The sequence below is a fragment of the Osmia bicornis genome, chromosome 1, assembly GCF_907164935.1.
Source record: "Osmia bicornis bicornis chromosome 1, iOsmBic2.1, whole genome shotgun sequence".
NCBI lineage: Eukaryota > Metazoa > Arthropoda > Insecta > Hymenoptera > Megachilidae > Osmia > Osmia bicornis.
This window is the reverse complement of record NC_060216.1, coordinates 15904105-15921547: the sequence shown is the minus strand read 5'-3', so window position 1 is coordinate 15921547 and position 17443 is coordinate 15904105. Positions and strand designations below refer to the sequence as shown.

General features: G+C 47.7%; 1 protein-coding gene across 9 annotated transcripts in view; it reads right to left on the bottom strand.

Moving 5' to 3' along the window:
* LOC114871916 (twitchin) overlaps positions 1 to 17443 on the bottom strand; it is a 59525-nt gene that overhangs the window by 7097 nt on the left and 34985 nt on the right. For all 9 annotated transcript variants that reach the window (XM_046286672.1, XM_046286688.1, XM_046286704.1 and 6 more), the window contains 39 exons: positions 17094 to 17396; positions 16722 to 17006; positions 16342 to 16653; positions 15950 to 16252; positions 15603 to 15884; positions 15213 to 15512; positions 14831 to 15133; positions 14154 to 14741; positions 13794 to 14096; positions 13423 to 13724; positions 13079 to 13358; positions 12685 to 12990; positions 12317 to 12591; positions 11929 to 12235; positions 10954 to 11835; positions 10590 to 10889; positions 10225 to 10506; positions 9848 to 10147; positions 9478 to 9780; positions 8783 to 9241; positions 8579 to 8701; positions 7622 to 8509; positions 7243 to 7545; positions 6286 to 7167; positions 5964 to 6219; positions 5550 to 5875; positions 5175 to 5477; positions 4712 to 5096; positions 4435 to 4640; positions 3904 to 4364; positions 3302 to 3836; positions 3030 to 3224; positions 2470 to 2953; positions 1803 to 2390; positions 1624 to 1739; positions 1277 to 1561; positions 1052 to 1191; positions 708 to 971; positions 18 to 634 (listed from right to left, as the gene is read on the bottom strand). In XM_046286672.1, the coding sequence (XP_046142628.1) occupies positions 18 to 634; positions 708 to 971; positions 1052 to 1191; positions 1277 to 1561; positions 1624 to 1739; positions 1803 to 2390; positions 2470 to 2953; positions 3030 to 3224; positions 3302 to 3836; positions 3904 to 4364; positions 4435 to 4640; positions 4712 to 5096; positions 5175 to 5477; positions 5550 to 5875; positions 5964 to 6219; positions 6286 to 7167; positions 7243 to 7545; positions 7622 to 8509; positions 8579 to 8701; positions 8783 to 9241; positions 9478 to 9780; positions 9848 to 10147; positions 10225 to 10506; positions 10590 to 10889; positions 10954 to 11835; positions 11929 to 12235; positions 12317 to 12591; positions 12685 to 12990; positions 13079 to 13358; positions 13423 to 13724; positions 13794 to 14096; positions 14154 to 14741; positions 14831 to 15133; positions 15213 to 15512; positions 15603 to 15884; positions 15950 to 16252; positions 16342 to 16653; positions 16722 to 17006; positions 17094 to 17396 (14332 nt within the window). The remainder of the gene's footprint in view (positions 1 to 17; positions 635 to 707; positions 972 to 1051; positions 1192 to 1276; positions 1562 to 1623; positions 1740 to 1802; positions 2391 to 2469; positions 2954 to 3029; positions 3225 to 3301; positions 3837 to 3903; positions 4365 to 4434; positions 4641 to 4711; positions 5097 to 5174; positions 5478 to 5549; positions 5876 to 5963; positions 6220 to 6285; positions 7168 to 7242; positions 7546 to 7621; positions 8510 to 8578; positions 8702 to 8782; positions 9242 to 9477; positions 9781 to 9847; positions 10148 to 10224; positions 10507 to 10589; positions 10890 to 10953; positions 11836 to 11928; positions 12236 to 12316; positions 12592 to 12684; positions 12991 to 13078; positions 13359 to 13422; positions 13725 to 13793; positions 14097 to 14153; positions 14742 to 14830; positions 15134 to 15212; positions 15513 to 15602; positions 15885 to 15949; positions 16253 to 16341; positions 16654 to 16721; positions 17007 to 17093; positions 17397 to 17443) is intronic.

Below are 17443 nucleotides of genomic sequence, written 5' to 3'. Positions count from 1 at the left end.
ATTTCGCGAATACTAACCTGGCGGTTGGCAAAGGCTTTCCGGTAGCTTCGCATTCGAGTACCAGCATCTTTCCGAGCGGTGTGTGTTGACTGATCGGCAGAGTCCTGATAAATTCTGGTTTCTCCCCACCTTCGACCTCGCAGATCTTGACGGGTGTGGTGCAAGAGCTCGGCTCGGATCTTCCTGCAGCGTTCACCGCAAAGATACGGAACTCGTAGTCGCCGCGCTCGATCAGATGCAAAACGGTGTACTCGGTATCGGTCACGTTGTACTCGTTGCACTTTGCCCAAAGAGCGCTTCCGACTTCGCGTTTCTCGATTATGTAACCAGTGATGCGGCTGCCACCGTCCGATACCGGAGCCTCCCATTTCAGGTCAACGTAGTTCTTGCCAACTTTAACTACCTGTGGTGTTCCAGGAGGCGAAGGTACGTTGAACTTGCTCTTCAATTTGAATGGCGCCGAAGGTGGACTAGGCTTGCTAAAGCCGGCAGCGTTCTTTGCTCTTATTCTAAACTCATACTCGTGACCACTCAACAGATTGTAACAGATGTAAGTTGTATCTTTGACCAGGTAGTCGTTTGCCACTCGCCATTGGGCATCGTCGGCAGGATCGCGGAATTCGATCTTGTAACCCTGAAGAAAAAATAAATTGGTTGTTTATTCGCGATACCAACGCGAATGGTATCGAGACAGCAAAGTAACGTACCTGAATACGAGATCCACCGTCGGATATGGGTCGAGTCCATACCACTGTCGCGTTCGACGTGTCCCAATCGATAACGCGCGGTTGTCCAGGTGGTTCGGGCACCGTGAATGGGAATTTGGCGGTGATCGGTTCGTCGGCTTGTAACGGATCCGATATTCCGTACTGGTTCTCCGCGCGAACACGGAAGTTGTACGTGCGATTCGGTTCCAAACCGATCACGTCGTAGTGAGTGTTCCTTACGAAACTGCTCAGTTTTACCCAATACTAGAACCATTCGTGACATTTAACATTAATTTGTTATCCTTATCTCGAGGTTTGTCTAGTTCATAAATATATAAACTTACGCCAGCCGGATCCAATTTCTCGACAACGTAATTCGTGACAGGTGAACCACCATCGTCGAACGGTGGTTTCCAAGACAACGTGCAGGTTTCGGGAGTGATGTCGGATATATCGAGAGGTGCTTGCGGCGGTGATGGTTTGTCTGCGAACAGAATAAAAAAGTTCGATTGATTTCAAGCATAACGAATTAAATCTACATGGCTAGTTGACGGAAGAAATATGCTTACCGACAACGAGAACCTTGCAGGAAGCAGAGTCTGTGCCAACGGTGTTCGTCAGATAAATCGTGTAAGTTCCCGTGTCGGATCTCTTGGCTTTCTTGTTGATGAATTGCGAGGCGACGTCCGTGGTATCAAATTTGATCCTATCTCCGGTAAGGACTTCTTCGCCGTTGATGGACCAGCTTGGTCTTGGTTTTGGATTTGCCGTGTATGGAACCGTTATCGTGAACGGTTCTCCGGCAATCACCGTCATGTCGCGAATGCTCAGATCGGACGTGATCTTTGGTGGGACTGGAACGAATATTATTCGAGATGTAATCGGCGACCTCGAGATGTAATCGAGGAATACTTACAAGGCGGTGCGCTGGCTCTGATCACGTCGGAATTGGAACTCCATGGTCCACGGCCAGCTGCATTTTCAGCCGCTACGCGGAACTCGTAATCGTGATTTTCGATCAATCCAGTTACTCTGTATAAATTCAAACATCGTTGTGTATTCGCGTGAAAAATTCTTCTCAAATTGACCACTTACCTATAAGTAGTCTCGTGAACGAGAGACGGGGTGGCTTTCACCCATTTGTCCTCGCTCAGTAGACGTTTCTCGATAACGTATCCAAGAATAGGAGAGCCACCATCGTGACGAGGCTTGGTCCAGGTAATCGTGATGCTGTCTTCGGTAGTTTCGACGCCTCTTGGAGTTCCAGGCGCTCCAGGTGGATCGAACGGATGTCTGGCCTTGATCGGATCCATCGTCGTGACAGGATCCGAGGTGCCGTATTGATTCTCAGCCATCACCCGGAATTCGTACATGCTTCCCACCATCAGGTTCCTTACCCGAACGAACGGTGTTGTGATGTAGCTGCTAACCTTCGACCACGTGCCTTTTGGTTCTCGTTTCTCGACCACGTAGTTGGTAATATCGGCGCCACCGTTGTCTTTTGGTGGATTCCAGAAGAGAGTGAGAGCGTCTCCGCCAAATTCGTCGGCATGGAGATTCACTGGAGGATTCGGACGATCGAGAACTTTAACGTTCACAGTGGCCGTGTCGAAGCCGGAAGAATTGCGTAGCTGCAGACGGTACTGACCGCCATCCGAACGCTTCGAATTCTTTACCACCAAGCTGTAATCAAAAGAATTTAATAGTCTACAGTTCGTTATCCCTTTAGAAAAGCAATCCGGCGAAACGTTTCAATAGATACCTAGCATAGTCATCACCCAACTGTTGGTGTACTCGTGAGTCGCTTTCATCTTTGATAACGTCGTTAGCGAACCAGGTGGCAGTGGGTTTCGGGAAACCGATGTAAGGCACGTGAATAGAGAAATCTTCGCCTGCACGAACGGTGATATCGCGAACTCCACCAAGATCCATGACCGGTTTGTTGGGTTGTTCCTCGATAACGATCGGATTGCTCGCGCGACTCGGATCGCTCTTGCCGACATCGTTCACCGCGATCACCCTGAACAGATACTCTTCGCCTTCGGTCAGTTTCGGCACCGTGTAAACGTTCGTTGGTATCAGTGCACCGTTTACGTCGTCCCATTCGTCCTGAGCTCTTGTCTTCTTCTGGATTATGTAGCCTCTGATCTTGGCACCACCGTCGTTGCGCGGTGGGCGCCAGCTAAGCGTCACGGAATCCTTCGTTATTCTGTCGGGTTTCGGTGGCTCGGGAGCATCAGGACGTACTGATGAAAAATCGTATCGTAAACGTTAGTTAATCGATCTGTTAAAACACTTAGGTACTTGTCTCGTTCTACTTACGACGTTGATGTCCAGCAGTGATCGGTTCGGTAGGCTTGCTAGGTTTACCAGGTCCTGCTTCGTTAACAGCAATCACTCGGAATTCGTATTTCGATCCTTCGTGAAGGTCTTGCACGGTAAAGGTTGTATTTGGAGTTGGATAGTTGTTAACTTTCAGCCATTCGCCACCGCGTTCACGCCTCTCCACGTAATATCCTGTAGTTGAAAAAGATGATATTTAAACGTATGTGAATATAGAATATGTGAATGTTGTAAAGAATAAAGTTTCTTACCAGTGATAGGCTTGCCACCGGTATTAACCGGTGGGGTCCAGAGGAGACTGCAGCTGTTGGGTGTGTAGCCAAGAATTTCGGGTTGACTGGGCGCATCTGGTGGATCGTACGGACTCTTGGCGATAACTGGTTTCCCTTCCAACGGTTCCGAAACACCGTACATGTTCTCCGCTCGTACCCTGAAGACATACTTTTTGCCCTCGGTGAGTCCTTTTGCAGTGTAGCTGGTTCTCGGACAATATCCAGGAGTTTGACGCCAATTGTCTGCACCGTAGTCCGATACTTCGACGATGTAGTTGGTAATGTCGGATCCGCCATCGTCCAGTGGTCGGTTCCAGGACAAAGATACGGACTCTTGAGTAGTGCCAGTGTATTGAAGAGGACCTTGGGGTGGTCCTGGTCTGTCTACCACGATCACCTCGATGTCGGCTGAATCTTTGCCGTGCTCGTTCGTTGCCGTAATCGTGTAAAGACCACCGTCTTCCCGTACCGACTTCTCGATCGACAAGTTTGTGCGGTCGCTCTTCGTTTCGGTCTAAAAATTATTTATGGATATTAGCTAAAAACTTACCGGTATCGGCAATGCCGTGTCTTATACTTACAGTGATTCGCAAAGTCTCGACGAGAGGCTTTGAGTCTTTGGTCCATTCGATGGTAGGCGTTGGAGCACCGGACAATGGAATGTTAACGTTGATCGGTTCTCCGGCACGAACTTTGATCCTACGTCCTATCAGTGCGTCGAGATTCAACTTTGGCTTCTCTTTCATCGGTTTCGCGATAAACACCGCAGAGGTGTCGCTAGGTTTGCCTGCTCCGGCGGCATTTATAGCCGTGACACGGTACTCGTATTGGTGACCCTCGGTTACGTGATCATCGTAATATTCAGCGTACCTCGCAGGCTCTTTGTTCAACTTCAGCCAGCGACCGGTTGCACGGTCGCGACGCTCCACGTCGTAACCGATGATCTTCGATCCACCGTTGCTGATGGGCGCTGTCCATCTGATCTTTATGTGATCCTTGTCTGCGTCGACGCATTCTGGCTTGCCAGGCTGTCCAGGTGCAACTGAATGTACAAAAAGTTTGCAATGGTTAGACGTAAATTTACTTTATTCGACAGTAAATTTGAAATTTACCGAATTGGTTCTTAGCGACGACCGAGTGGTCGGTGGTCAGCGGCTCGGAACGTCCTTGAAGATTTTCTGCGGACACTCTGAACTCGTACGTGGTACCTTCGAGCAATCTTGGAACGGTGGCGTGGTTGTACTTGGGATTAACGTGGGTTACCGCTGGTACCCAGCCACCACCGTGAGTCAGATCACGTTTCTCGATTACGTATCCACTGTAAAAAGGAACAAACGCAACGTTATCCTGTAGTTTCGTTGGAAACTTTAAACTATTATCATTACTCACGTAATTTCGCTACCGCCGTTATCCTTTGGTGGTTTCCAGGACAAAGTAACCGACTGGCTCGTGATCTCTTCGTATTGCAAAGGACCCTCTGGCGGGCCTGGTCTGTCGAGAACGATCACCTGGAAACTACCTTCGTCTATTCCGCTGCTGTTCTTCAGCAACAGGTGATACAGGCCAGAATCGGATCGTTGAGCATTAACGGTATGAACGATGGTGTGATAACCGATCGAAGTAACGGTCGTCCTTTCGGTCGTTTGCAGTTCTTGGCTTCCTACGGTCCAACTGACTTCCGGCGTTGGTTCACCGACGAAATCAATGTCAACGTGAAAGATGAGGCCAGCCTTGATGCGGATATCTTGCAAAGGCGTCTTGATCTTTGGAGCCACTGAAACGATTCAGTTTGACCATTAGCGAAACGCACAATTAAATGCTATCATTATCATTATTTGTTGTGGAAACTCACGGTAACGAGGTTTCGCAGTGATGAGGTCGCTCGGTTCGGATGGTTCCGATTGTCCGGCTGCGTTCACCGCGATCACACGGAATTCGTATTCTTGTCCTTCCGTTAAGTCGGGAACGGTTGCGCTTGTCTGATTAGGTGGTACGTGGACGGCGTTAACCCAGTAAGGACTACCCTTCTCTTTCTTTTGAACAATGTATCCTGTGATCGGAGAGCCACCGTCGCTGCCCGGCGCTGGCCACTTCAGATCCACGTGATCTTTGTCCCAATCCGTAATCTGTGGCTTTCCAGGTGCGTCCGGTTCGTCTAAACGCATTTAATTGTCCCGTGAGTAAGATGAAAATTACATATCGAACAATTAATAAAGAATGCACTAACCGAATTCGTTCTTGGCTACGATGCTCTTGGGTGCTTCGAGCGGATCGGATTCTCCTATGGAATTAACAGCCTTAACTCGGAACAGATACTCCTTGCGATGCGTCAGTCGGGCTACTTCGTGGCTCAGTATCGTGCTCATGCCAGCATCGGACCACGTGCCTCGAGACAGGTCCATCTTTTCGATAATGTAGTGCAAGATGGGACTACCTCCGTCGTCCGCCGGATGACCCCAAGTCAAATGACAACCTTCTTTGGTAATATTGCTAATTTGTAGCGGTTTCTGTGGTGGTGAAGGTCTGTCCAGAACAGTGACTCTAGCGCTCGCGCTGAAACATTTTAATTCTCGTATATAATGCATCACTGAATTTAGACCTTTCAGAAAAATCCATCCTATGGTGAGTTAATGATAATTACCTGAATTTTCCTTGATCGTTTTCGAGGGTCAATGTGTATCGACCGGTATCGGAGCGAACGGAGAATGGTATCTCAAAGGTAGTTTCGGTGTGAGTAGTGTACATTTCGTGACGAGAATCGGCCATGATTACTGCTCCTTCCAGCGACCACGTGGCCACAGGCTTAGGCGAAGCTTGGATGGGAATGATGTAGCTGATCTTCTGTCCAGCTCGAACGACAAGGTCGTTCAGTAGGTGCGGGTCGAAAGATGGGGCAACTGTAATAAACGTTTAACGTTAGAGTCGAAGTACAATACTTCGGCTTAGGAGGATGTTTCACTTACGGAATCGTGGTTTGGCGACGATCGGAGCAGAAGCTTCCGAGGGTTCACCAGGACCAGCTTTGTTCACAGCGATGACTCTGAACTCGTACTCTTGACCTTCAATCAGATCCGGTACTCTAGCGTTAGTCTTATTTCCGTCGATCTCGAGCGCCTTCTCCCATTGTCCGAAACGTGGTCGTTTCTCGATAATGTATCCAGTTATGGGTGAACCGCCGTCTTTCTTCGGTGCTGCCCACTCCAGGTCGACACGATCCTTGTCCCAGTCGGTGGCGACAGGTGCTCCCGGTTTGTCAGGTTTATCAAATGGATCTTTAGCAGTAATCGTATCCATACCGGTAAGTGGTTGAGATTCTCCTTGTTTGTTTACGGCACGTACGCGGAATTGATAGTCGTGTCCTTCGATCAGATGATCGACGTGAGCGTAGGTGGTCGTTGCTTCTGCTACCGGTACCCATCGCATATTTTCTGTGTCCATCTTCTCCACCTGGTAATATTGTATCTCCGAGCCACCGTCGTCTTTCGGTGCTCGCCACTTCAAGTTGCAACCGTTCTTTGTCACGCCGTCGATCTTCAACGGACCCTCCGGCGGAGATGGCACATCGAGAACGTTCACGGTTAGCGTAGCGCTGTCTCTGCCGTTGATGTTCTTGGCCTCCAACGTGTATACGCCAGAATCGGAACGTTTTGCTTCCATTACGCGAACTTTGGTGTTGTAATCTTCGTTAACGATTTTGATACGATCGGTCGGTATAATGACCGTACCCTTTAGCGACCATTCCTTGGTTGGAGGTGGCTCACCGATTACCGGAACGTCGAAGTCGTAGAAACCACCAGCTTTTACTTTCACGTCCAACATGTACTTCCTGTCGATCTTTGGTGGAACTAAAAATGAAATTGTTTTCTAAATTAATAAAGATTCATCGTGGCGAGGGGTGAAGGCGGGATTCGAATACTTACGATTCTTAGGACGCGCCAAGTGGGATTTAGAAGCGTCGGACGGTTCACCCGGTCCAGCTTTGTTCACCGCTCTAACACGGAATTCATAATGGGTGCCTTCGACAAGGTCATTGACTTTTCCACGATTCACGTCACCCTCGACTTCCGCGCATTTCTCCCAAGTAGGGCTGTATTTGTCTCGCTTCTCTATAATGTAACCAGTAATGGGTGAACCGCCGTCTTCTTGAGGACGATCCCATTGAAGTTCGACAAAGTCAGAGTCGTAATCGCTGACGACTGGCGTGCCAGGCTTTCCTGGTTCGTCTGCAAATGATAAAATGACAAAATGATAATACAATTTGTTACATCTTAGATCGATAGAAATGGAAAGTTCCCTTACCGAATGGATTCTTTGCTTCGACGCTTTGCATAGCCGTGAGCGGTTCCGATTTGCCTTGTTTGTTAACCGCTCGTACTCTAAACTTGTATTTGTGACCAGGAGTGAGCCCGTCTACTTGAAGAGACGTCTCGGGTCCGTCGGTTTCACCTGCTGGTACCCAGCGACCGGTCGTTTCGTCCATCTTTTCGACGACGTACTTTTCGATCGGTTGACCGCCGTCGTCTTCCGGAGGTTTCCAATTTAGTTTACATCCTTCGGCGTGCACGTCCGATGCTCTTAGCGGTCCTTGAGGTGGGCTGGGTTTGTCTAGGACCGTCACTTTGACCACTGCCTCGTCCATGCCATTTATGTTCTCAGCTGTGATCGTGTATTTGCCAGATTCAGCTCTGGTTGCCATTCTGACGCTGAGGGTGGTGTTGTAATCGACGTGTTTGACTTTGATGCGATCGGTTGGCCTGACCTCGCGTTTGCCCAACGTCCATTTGGTGGTTGGTGGAGGTTCACCGGTAACCTTCACGTCGAAGCTGAAATTCTGACCAGCTTTGATTCTGACCTCCACCAGATTGGTACGATCGATCCTGGGTGCTTGGTTTCGCGGTTTGGCAATGATTGTTGGCGTCGCATCGGAAGGCTCGCCGGGGCCAGCTTTGTTTACTGCTCGTACACGGAACTCGTACGGTTGGCCTTCTATCAAGTCGGGAACAGTTGCCGAGGTTTCGTCCGCCGGCACTTCGAGAGCTTTTTCCCATTCACCGTATTTGTCTTTCTTTTCAATGATGTATCCCGTGACAGGCGAGCCACCGTCGCTCTCGGGCGGAGTCCATTTGAGATCGACGTGGTCCTTGTCCCAATCGGTGACTCGTAGATCGCCAGGTTTACCTGGTTCGTCTGAAATTGAAAACAGACACGTTTATTTTTCGTTTCGTTTTTAGTTTCGCTTTGTTTTAATTCACTCACCATATGGATTCTTGGCTAAGATCGCCTGTTCCGCTTCCAGAGGTTTCGACTCCCCTTCGGCATTTACCGCACTTACACGGAACAAATATTCCTTGCCTGGTGTCAATCCCGTCACCTCCAGAACTAGATACACGAAAGCAGTTTAATCGTTTATTTCTTATCTTTTAGCTTTTATTTCTTTCTCGAAATAGCGAGGAAACTTACGAGGTTCGGTAGAGCGACCGCAAGGCACCCAGCATCCAGTCTCTGGATCCATTTTATCGACTTGGTAGTACTCGATGGGAGTACCACCGTCGTCTTTCGGTCTCTTCCACTTGAGTTTGCATCCCTCTTTGTGAACGTCCGTGACTTGAAGCGGTCCTTCGGGCGGCATCGGTTTATCGGTGACTGTGACTTGTACCGTGACAGAGTCTCTTCCGGATGAATTGCTTGCCGTGACGGTATAATCACCGCTGTCGTCGCGCGACACGGGACGAATGCTGAACTTGGTACTGTACTCTGAATTGTCGATTTGCACTTTTCTATCCGAGTGCAGAGGTATGGCTCCGTATCGCCACTCGATGTGTGGCGGTGGTTCGCCGATTACGTTAGCGTCAAATCTCAGCAAGGAACCAGCCGACAGGGTGACGTCCCGTAGATTGCGACGATCAATCTTCGGTGCCACTGAGGGAATGAAATTTATACGTGACCGATTCGTCGATAGTGCCAAAAATCAATCTCAATAACGGTTATTTATGGAGCCATTGGTGCGCCGTGATTGTCAATGGTACATAGGATCGTATAATTACCACGAGGATACGCGTTTCTTTCGTGTCAGGGATACAACGCGACGGTAAAAGCAATTGGATGGGTGCCCGTGTGTTGTGAAAAATAAACATAATAAACGTAAATTCACTTACAGAAACGTGGCTTAGCCGTAAACGTTTTGCTGGCATCTCCTGGTTCCGATTGACCAGCTTTGTTCACGGCTATTACTCGGAACAGGTAGTCGTTGCCCTCGATCAAACCATGGACCAAAGCTTTCGTGCTGGGTGTCTCGATTTCCACTGCCTTCTCCCACATTGTACTGTACTTATCCTTCTTTTCGATTATGTACCCGGTGATTGGCGAACCACCGTCGCTGACAGGTTCTTTCCAAGTCAGTTCAACCTGGTTGGCAGTCCAGTCAACCGGTTCCGGTGCTCCCGGAGGACTTGGAACAGCTAAACGAGAATTAATCGATCGTCAAGTCCTTGCTTTCGAATCGTTGCTTTCAGATTAAGTACTTACTGAATGGATCCTTAGCCACGATCGAACTGTAAGTCTCCAACGGTTCCGACTCTCCTTCCTTGTTCAACGCTTTCACCCTGAACTTATACTCGTGTCCAGGTGTCAATCCTTCTACCTTCATCTCTGGTGCAGTTGTCTTACCGACTGGTAACCAAACACCTGTGTCTGGATCGAACTTTTCCACGAGGTACGCTTCGATCGGTTCACCTCCATCGTCCTTTGGTTTCTTCCACTTGAGCGTGCATCCTTCTTTGTGAATGTCCGACACTTCGAGCGGTCCCTCGGGTTTACCGGGTTTAGCTGCCAAATTATTTACGATTTTAAAAGTCACCAGGGTCTTCTAGAAAAACTTTTGAACGAAACGAACGAATACTCACAGACAACGGTGACTTCGACTTCAGCTGTGTCAGATCCATATTGATTCACCGCTGTTATCTTGTACATGCCACTGTCTTTTCGCTCGGGTTTGTCATTGAAAAATTTGCTGTTGTACGGAACGTTTTGTATTCTACGGAACGTTGTCTGTTGAATACTCTTGTTGTTGATGACCCATGTGACGTCTGGTGGTGGTTCTCCAATGATTTTCACGTCGAAGTGGAATCCTTCGTTCTCGCGTACCGTGATGTCGCGCAAGTTCTTTCGGTCAATCTTTGGTGCGACTGTGGAGGAGAAATAAGAAGAAACTTAAGAAAAATAAAAAGAAAATAAAAAAGAGGATCGATTGAACGAAAAGCGATCTTACGTCGTCGACTCTTGGCTGTAATTGGCTTGCTGGCGTCGGAGGGTTCACCAGGACCAGCGGCATTGATAGCTTTTACGCGGAACTCGTACTCGACGCCTTCGTCGAGGTTGTCGACGCGACCCTTGCAATCGGGTCCGGTTTCGCAAGCCTTTATCCAGCGTGGACTATCCTTTTCGCGCTTCTCGATCACATATCCAGTGATTGGAGATCCACCATCGGTCAATGGTGGAGTCCATCTTAGGTCTATGTGATCTTTGTCCCAATCGGTTGCCTCTGGGCGACCAGGTGGACCTGGCTCGTCTGTAAACAGGGTACAATAACGTTAGTAAATCGTTCGTTGTCTTAAAAAAATATTGATGCTAACCGAATGGATTTTTCGCCACGATTCCATGATCCGTTTCCAAAGGTTCCGATTCACCTTCCGCGTTCACGGCGGCAACACGGAACTTGTACTCTTGACCAGGTACCAGATTTTCTACGACCATGGTGGGTTCCTTGGTGCGTCCTACGGGGATCCATCGTCCCGTTTCCGTGTCCATTTTCTCGACCACGTAATGATCTAATGGTGCACCACCATCGTCCAGTGGTGGATTCCATTTGAGCGTGCATCCTTCTTTGTGCACGTCGGACACTTTCAGAGGGCCTTCCGGTTTGCCAGGCTTGTCCAGAACCAGAATTTCAATGGACGCCTCGTCTTTTCCAGAGCTGTTCTCCGCTTTCAATGTTAAAGTGCCGCAGTGAGCTCTGCTAGCCGACGACACGATGAACTTTGTTCTGTAGTCTTCCAACTCGATTGTCAAGACACCGGCAGTTTCCTGCTTCGCCTTGTTCAGATACCAAGTCTTCGTTGGAGGTGGTTCGCCACTGACCTTCACGTCCAATCGAATGTGGGTACCGGCTTTGATCGTGATGTCTTTCAGGTTTGTACGATCGATCTTTGGCGCGGCGTAACGATCCTTGGCAACCAAACTGTCGCTTGGCTCGCTGGGTTTGCTCTGGCCACCTTTGTTCACTGCCTTTACGCGGAACTGATACTTTTGTCCTTCCACGAGATCTTCGACTCTACCTTCCGTTTTGTTTCCAGGAACTTCAGCCGCTTTTTGCCATTTACCAAATTGATCTTTCTTTTCGATTATGTACTTCTCGATCGGTGCTCCACCGTCTTTCTTCGGGGCTTTCCATTTCAGGTCGACGTGATGCTTGGACCAGTCCTTGAGATCTGGCTTGCCAGGAGCATCGGGTTCGGCTGCGAGGAAAGTAGATTATATTTTAATGTTCAACGATTAGAACAAACACCGCGTTTTAGAAAAGAATAAAGCTCGTAAAAAATTTTGCTCACTGTAAGGATTCTTCGCTGTAGTAGGAATAGCCGTTTCCAAGGGTTCGGATTCTCCTTCAGAATTGACGGCCTTAACTCGAAACAGATAGTCCTTTCCTTCGTTCAGGCCAGTGACATCTGCTTCCGGAGTTTTGCTCGTGGCACAAGGCACCCATCTTCCGGTATCCACGTCCATTCTCTCGATCACGTAGTGATCCACTGGTTCGCCACCGTCGTCGTCGGGTTTCTCCCATTTCAGCTTGCATCCTTCTGCGGTCACGTTCGATACTTCGAGCGGTCCTTTAGGTTTGCCAGGTTTGCTTAGTACCTGAAATAATAATCGCCATTAAGCAACCTTATCGAAAAACATAACTATTGATTATTATTGAGGCGTAAAAGAATTTCATACTTGGATTTCAATGTCGACTTGATCGGTACCACTGTCGTTTTTCGCAATCACCGTGTACGTTCCGGCATCGGACCTTTGCAATTTGCTCATGATGAAGGTAGTGTGATAATCTTCGTTTTCGATCTTCAAACGATCCATGCTTTTCAGCACAGCGTCTTTGAGTTTCCAAGTGACAACTGGAGGAGGTTCACCCTGTATATCTGCTTCGATTCGCAGCAACTGTCCGACTCGCATCACTTTCTTCTGCAGATTTTTGCGATCGATGCGTGGCGCCACTTTACGTAAAAACAAATTTATGTACACACGTTAGAATTGAATATTAAAGCAAGAAGAACGTGAAAGATAAGAAAATAGACATATGTGCTTACAGAATCGTGGTTTGGCCACAACGCTCTTCGAGGTATCGCTAGGTTCTCCAGGACCAGCTCTGTTGACAGCTACCACTCTGAACTCGTATTCGTGACCCTCCTCTATGCCATCGATAACTTTAGCTACCGTGCGATCTCCTTGAACCTTTGCAACGTCTATCCACTGTCTTCCTTCCTTATCTCTCATTTGCACAATGTACTTTTCGATTGGAGCTCCGCCGTCATCTTTAGGCGCCGTCCATTCAAGATCGACAAAGTCCTTGTCCCAGTTCTTGATTTCTGGACGACCAGGTTTGCCAGGTTCGTCTGAAAGCATCGTAATTATAATCGTCAGCGTTTGCTACAGTATTGATCCTTCTATTAAATGCAACAAAAATTGAATAAAAAAAAATACCGAATGGATTCTTGGCAATAATGGATTTGTCTGCTTCCAATTCGTCTGATTCGCCCTCTCTGTTTACTGCCTTCACACGGAATTTGTAGGGTTTCCCTTCCTGAAGTCCAGTCACCGCGACTTCTGGTTCAGTGGACTTCGCACAAGGAATCCATTGGCCGGTAAGAGGATCCAACTTTTCGATTTCATAGTATTCGACTGGTACACCACCGTCGTCTTCGGGTTTCTCCCATTTTAGCTTGCAACCGTGTTTATGAACATCGGACACTTCTAGAGGGCCCTGAAAAATCAAATTAATCTCGATAGAAACAGTCGAGATTTGCTGAATGTAACAAAACTTGTACCTTTGGTTTGCTCGGTCTACCAATGACCAATATCTCGACTTCCGCTGAGTCTTCGCCGACTTCGTTCTTCGCTTTGATTACGTACTTTCCTGTTTGAGTTCGTTTGGTTTTCAAGATGAAGAATTTAGTGTTGTAATCGATATTGTCAATTCGTATTGTATCGTCGGACGTGAGTTCTTTATCGCCGAAATACCAGGTTACATTTGGAGGAGGTTCTCCGATGATATTCACGTCCAGAGTCACGGTAAGACCAACTTTGACCGTTATCGGTTGCAAATTGGTACGGTCGATGAACGGTTTCACTGTGGAATTACAAATCTTATGACGAGAAAGCTTTTAACGTCGTTGAAAAAAAGTATCGATGTACTTACACCAACGAGCTTTGGCAGTGTGAGGATTGGTAGCTTCGGAGGGTTCACCGGGACCGGCTTTGTTTACTGCTCGAACCCTAAATTGATATTGATTTCCTTCTTCTAATCTAGTCACAGTTCCGGTGCAAACCGGACCTTGAACTTCGGCAGCTTTCACGAATGTGTTACCAAACTTATCTTTCATCTCGATAATGTAACCGGTAATGGGAGCGCCGCCGTCTCGTATAGGTGGTTCCCATTTAAGCTTGACCATGTTCTCGGCCCAGTCGATGATCTCCGGAAGACCAGGAGCGGCAGGAGCGTCTGAAAGACAATGCAAGATGTAGAATTTTCAAGATACTTTTGAGAAAGTCGTCTTACCATATGGATTTTTAGCAATGATGGCGGTATCTGTTTGCAATGGCTCCGACTCTCCTTCCTCGTTTACAGCTTTCACGCGGAACTCGTATTTTTTACCCGGTTCCAAACCGGTAATTGCATGCTCTGTTTTATCAGGATCTACGACTCCAGCTGGTACCCAGCGTCCTGTGGTCACGTCCATTTTTTCGATCACGTAACTGGACAAAGGTAAACCACCATCGTCTCTTGGTTTGTTCCATTTCAGCTTGCATCCTTCCTTGTGAACGTCTGTCACTTCTAGAGGACCTTCGGGCTTTCCAGGTTTATCGAGAATGATAATTTCCACGTCAGCTTCGTCCTCTCCAGAATCATTCACAGCTTTGATGGTGTATTTGCCGCTGTTTTTGCGACTAGTCTGGGTTAGATGAATTTTTGTAAGATAATCTTCGTTGTCGATCTTTACGTTGGCGCCAGTCTGCAGGACAGCACCAGCAAAGTTCCAGGTAACAGTTGGAGGTGGTTCACCTTCGATGTCCACTTCCAGCCTCACCATTTGCCCAGCTCTAACTTTAATCGTTTGCAGTTTCTCACGGTTGATGTGTGGTTTTACTGAAAGAAAAGCAGAGAAACGTGTGAGGTATAAAAAGGTTGAATATTATTTTTTACATTAAACGTGTCAATTTTTACGAGATACTCACAGTGTCGTGCCTTTGCAACATGCGGTTTCGTTGAATCGCTAGGTTCGGATGGTCCAGCTTTATTAACAGCTCGGACACGGAATTGATAAACGGAGCCTTTCTTCAATCCGGTAACGCGCCCTTTCGGCTGCGATGATTCAGTCACGGTAGCTTCCTGCCACTGCGTGGATGGTTTCTCTTTCATCTCAATAATGTAACCAGTAATCGGTGCACCTCCGGTGTTCTTTGGTGGTTCCCACTTCAGATCGACGCGATCCACATCCCAGTCCTCGAACTCTGGTACACCAGGCTTGCTGGCCACGTCTGGAAAAGATCATTTAAGCGTTGAATTTGCTGCCATTCGTTCGATATGCATGATGTACATGTCATTTAAAATGCGTACCGTAAGGATTCTTTGCGAGAATCGTGCCATCGGTGACCAATGGTTCGGATTCGCCTTCTTCGTTGATAGCTTTCACTCTGAACTCGTATTCGTGGCCTTCCTGAAGGCCCTTAATGTCCATTTCGGTGTCAGAAGTACGTCCAACTGGAACCCATCTTCCGGTTGATTTGTCCAGCTTCTCGACTTGGTAACTGGTCACTGGTTTTCCACCATCGTCTTCCGGTTTGTCCCATTTCAACTTGCATCCATTCTTTGTTACATCGGACACTTTCAGAGGACCCTTTGGTTTTCCGGGTGCCGCTGTTAACGTGTACATAAACGTGTCACGAATTACAAGCGCACAACGATGCGATATGAAAAGTGTTATTAATATACAAAGAATTAACTTACAAAGTATGATAACTTCAACTTCGGCTTCGTCTTCGCCATGAGGATTTACAGCTTTAATCTTCCAAACTCCAGTGTTCTTGCGTAAGCAGTCGGTAATAGTGATCTTCGTGTTATAATCAACGTTGACGATTTCAATATTTTCACCGCTTTTCACCTCCTGGTTGACGTGATACCAGGTGATCTCTGGTGGTGGTTCACCACGGACGTCTACATCGTACTTGATCGTCTTGCCGGCCCTTACGGTAATGGGTTTCAAGTTTGTACGGTCGATTCTCGGTTTCACTGGAAAATTATAAAGATTTCATTGAAACGTTCAGAATGTCGTTAAGAGAAAAATGAATAATTACGAGATTTGTGTTTGCAAATTTGCATCTTCGAAGCGTCAGACGGCGGAGACGGGCCAGCTTTGTTCACAGCGATAATCCTGAATTGATATTCTCCTCGTTCCTTCAGGTCAGCAACTTTGGCTTCGAGTTGATTTCCAGGAACCTCCATAGCTTTCTCCCAGTCTGGTTTATAGCGATCTTTCTTCTCGATTATATACTTTTCGATCGGTGCACCACCATCGCTGTCCGGAGCGGTCCACTTCAAACTGACAGACTCGTTGTCGTAATCAGTGATTTCTGGTGTTCCTGGTTTGTGAGGTTCATCTGCAAAGTAACGATGATTACATTTAGCCGGTGTCGAACGAGCATGTTTTCTCAGGGAATTTACGACTTATAAAGATTCGTTGACCTACCATATGGATTCTTAGCGATGATTCCGCGTTCGCTTTCGAGAGGTTCAGAATCACCTTCATCGTTGACAGCAGTAACGCGGAATTTGTACTCGCTGCCTGGGTTCAAGCCGGTTACCTCGAATTCCGTAAGCGGCGAGGTTCCTGGAATTTTTCCCACCCTGACCCATTTGCCAGTTTTCGTATCCAACTTCTCGATCTCGTATTCTTTGATGGGAACACCACCGTCGTCTTCTGGCTTCTCCCACTTGACTTTGGCCGAAGTGGCAGTAACGTCCGTCACTTCCAAAGGACCCTTTGGCGGGCTTGGTTTTCCTGATTAAACGAACATCATGAGCTCCAGAAATTAATGTATCGGAGTCAGAAGGATGCACTATACTTACCGAGCACCGTAAGTTCTACGGTTTCTTCGTCTTTGCCGTTAGCATTCTCAGCGATCAGGGTATATTTTCCAGTGTCTTTGCGCATCGCGTTCACGATCGTAAAGTCCGTGTGATAGTCGACGTTCTCGATCTTGATGCGTTCGGTGGTCGTTAGCGGAATATTGTCTCTCCAGATCCATTTCGCTTCTGGTGGTGGCTCTCCGCTGATGTCCACGGACCATTTGTGAGTACGACCAGCCTTGATGATTATGGATTTGAAATTGGTTCTGTCGATTCTTGGTTTCACTGAAACGGTAAACAATCGAATGAAACATTAAACGATCGAATCGAGAAGAACGGCGGGACACTTTGGTCGTGAAAGAAGATGCTTACGATTCTTGTGCTTGCAAAGATGGTTGTCCGTAGGTTCGCTAGGCTCACCAGGACCTGCTTTATTATGGGCACGGACTCGGAACTGATAAACCATCTTTTCCTTGAGACCCTCGACCTTTGCTTCAGGAGTGGCGTCGGTAGTTTTCGTTACTTCGACCCAGTCGACTGCGAATTTATCTTTCATCTCGACGCTGTAATGAGTGATCGGTCTACCACCGTCGCTTTCCGGTTTCTCCCATTTCAGGGTCACACTGACGTTGTCGTAATCGAAGATCACCGGTTTACCCGGTTTACCAGGCTCGTCTAATGGCGAGGAAAAATAAAGAAGGTTAAAAATTGCAAATTTACAA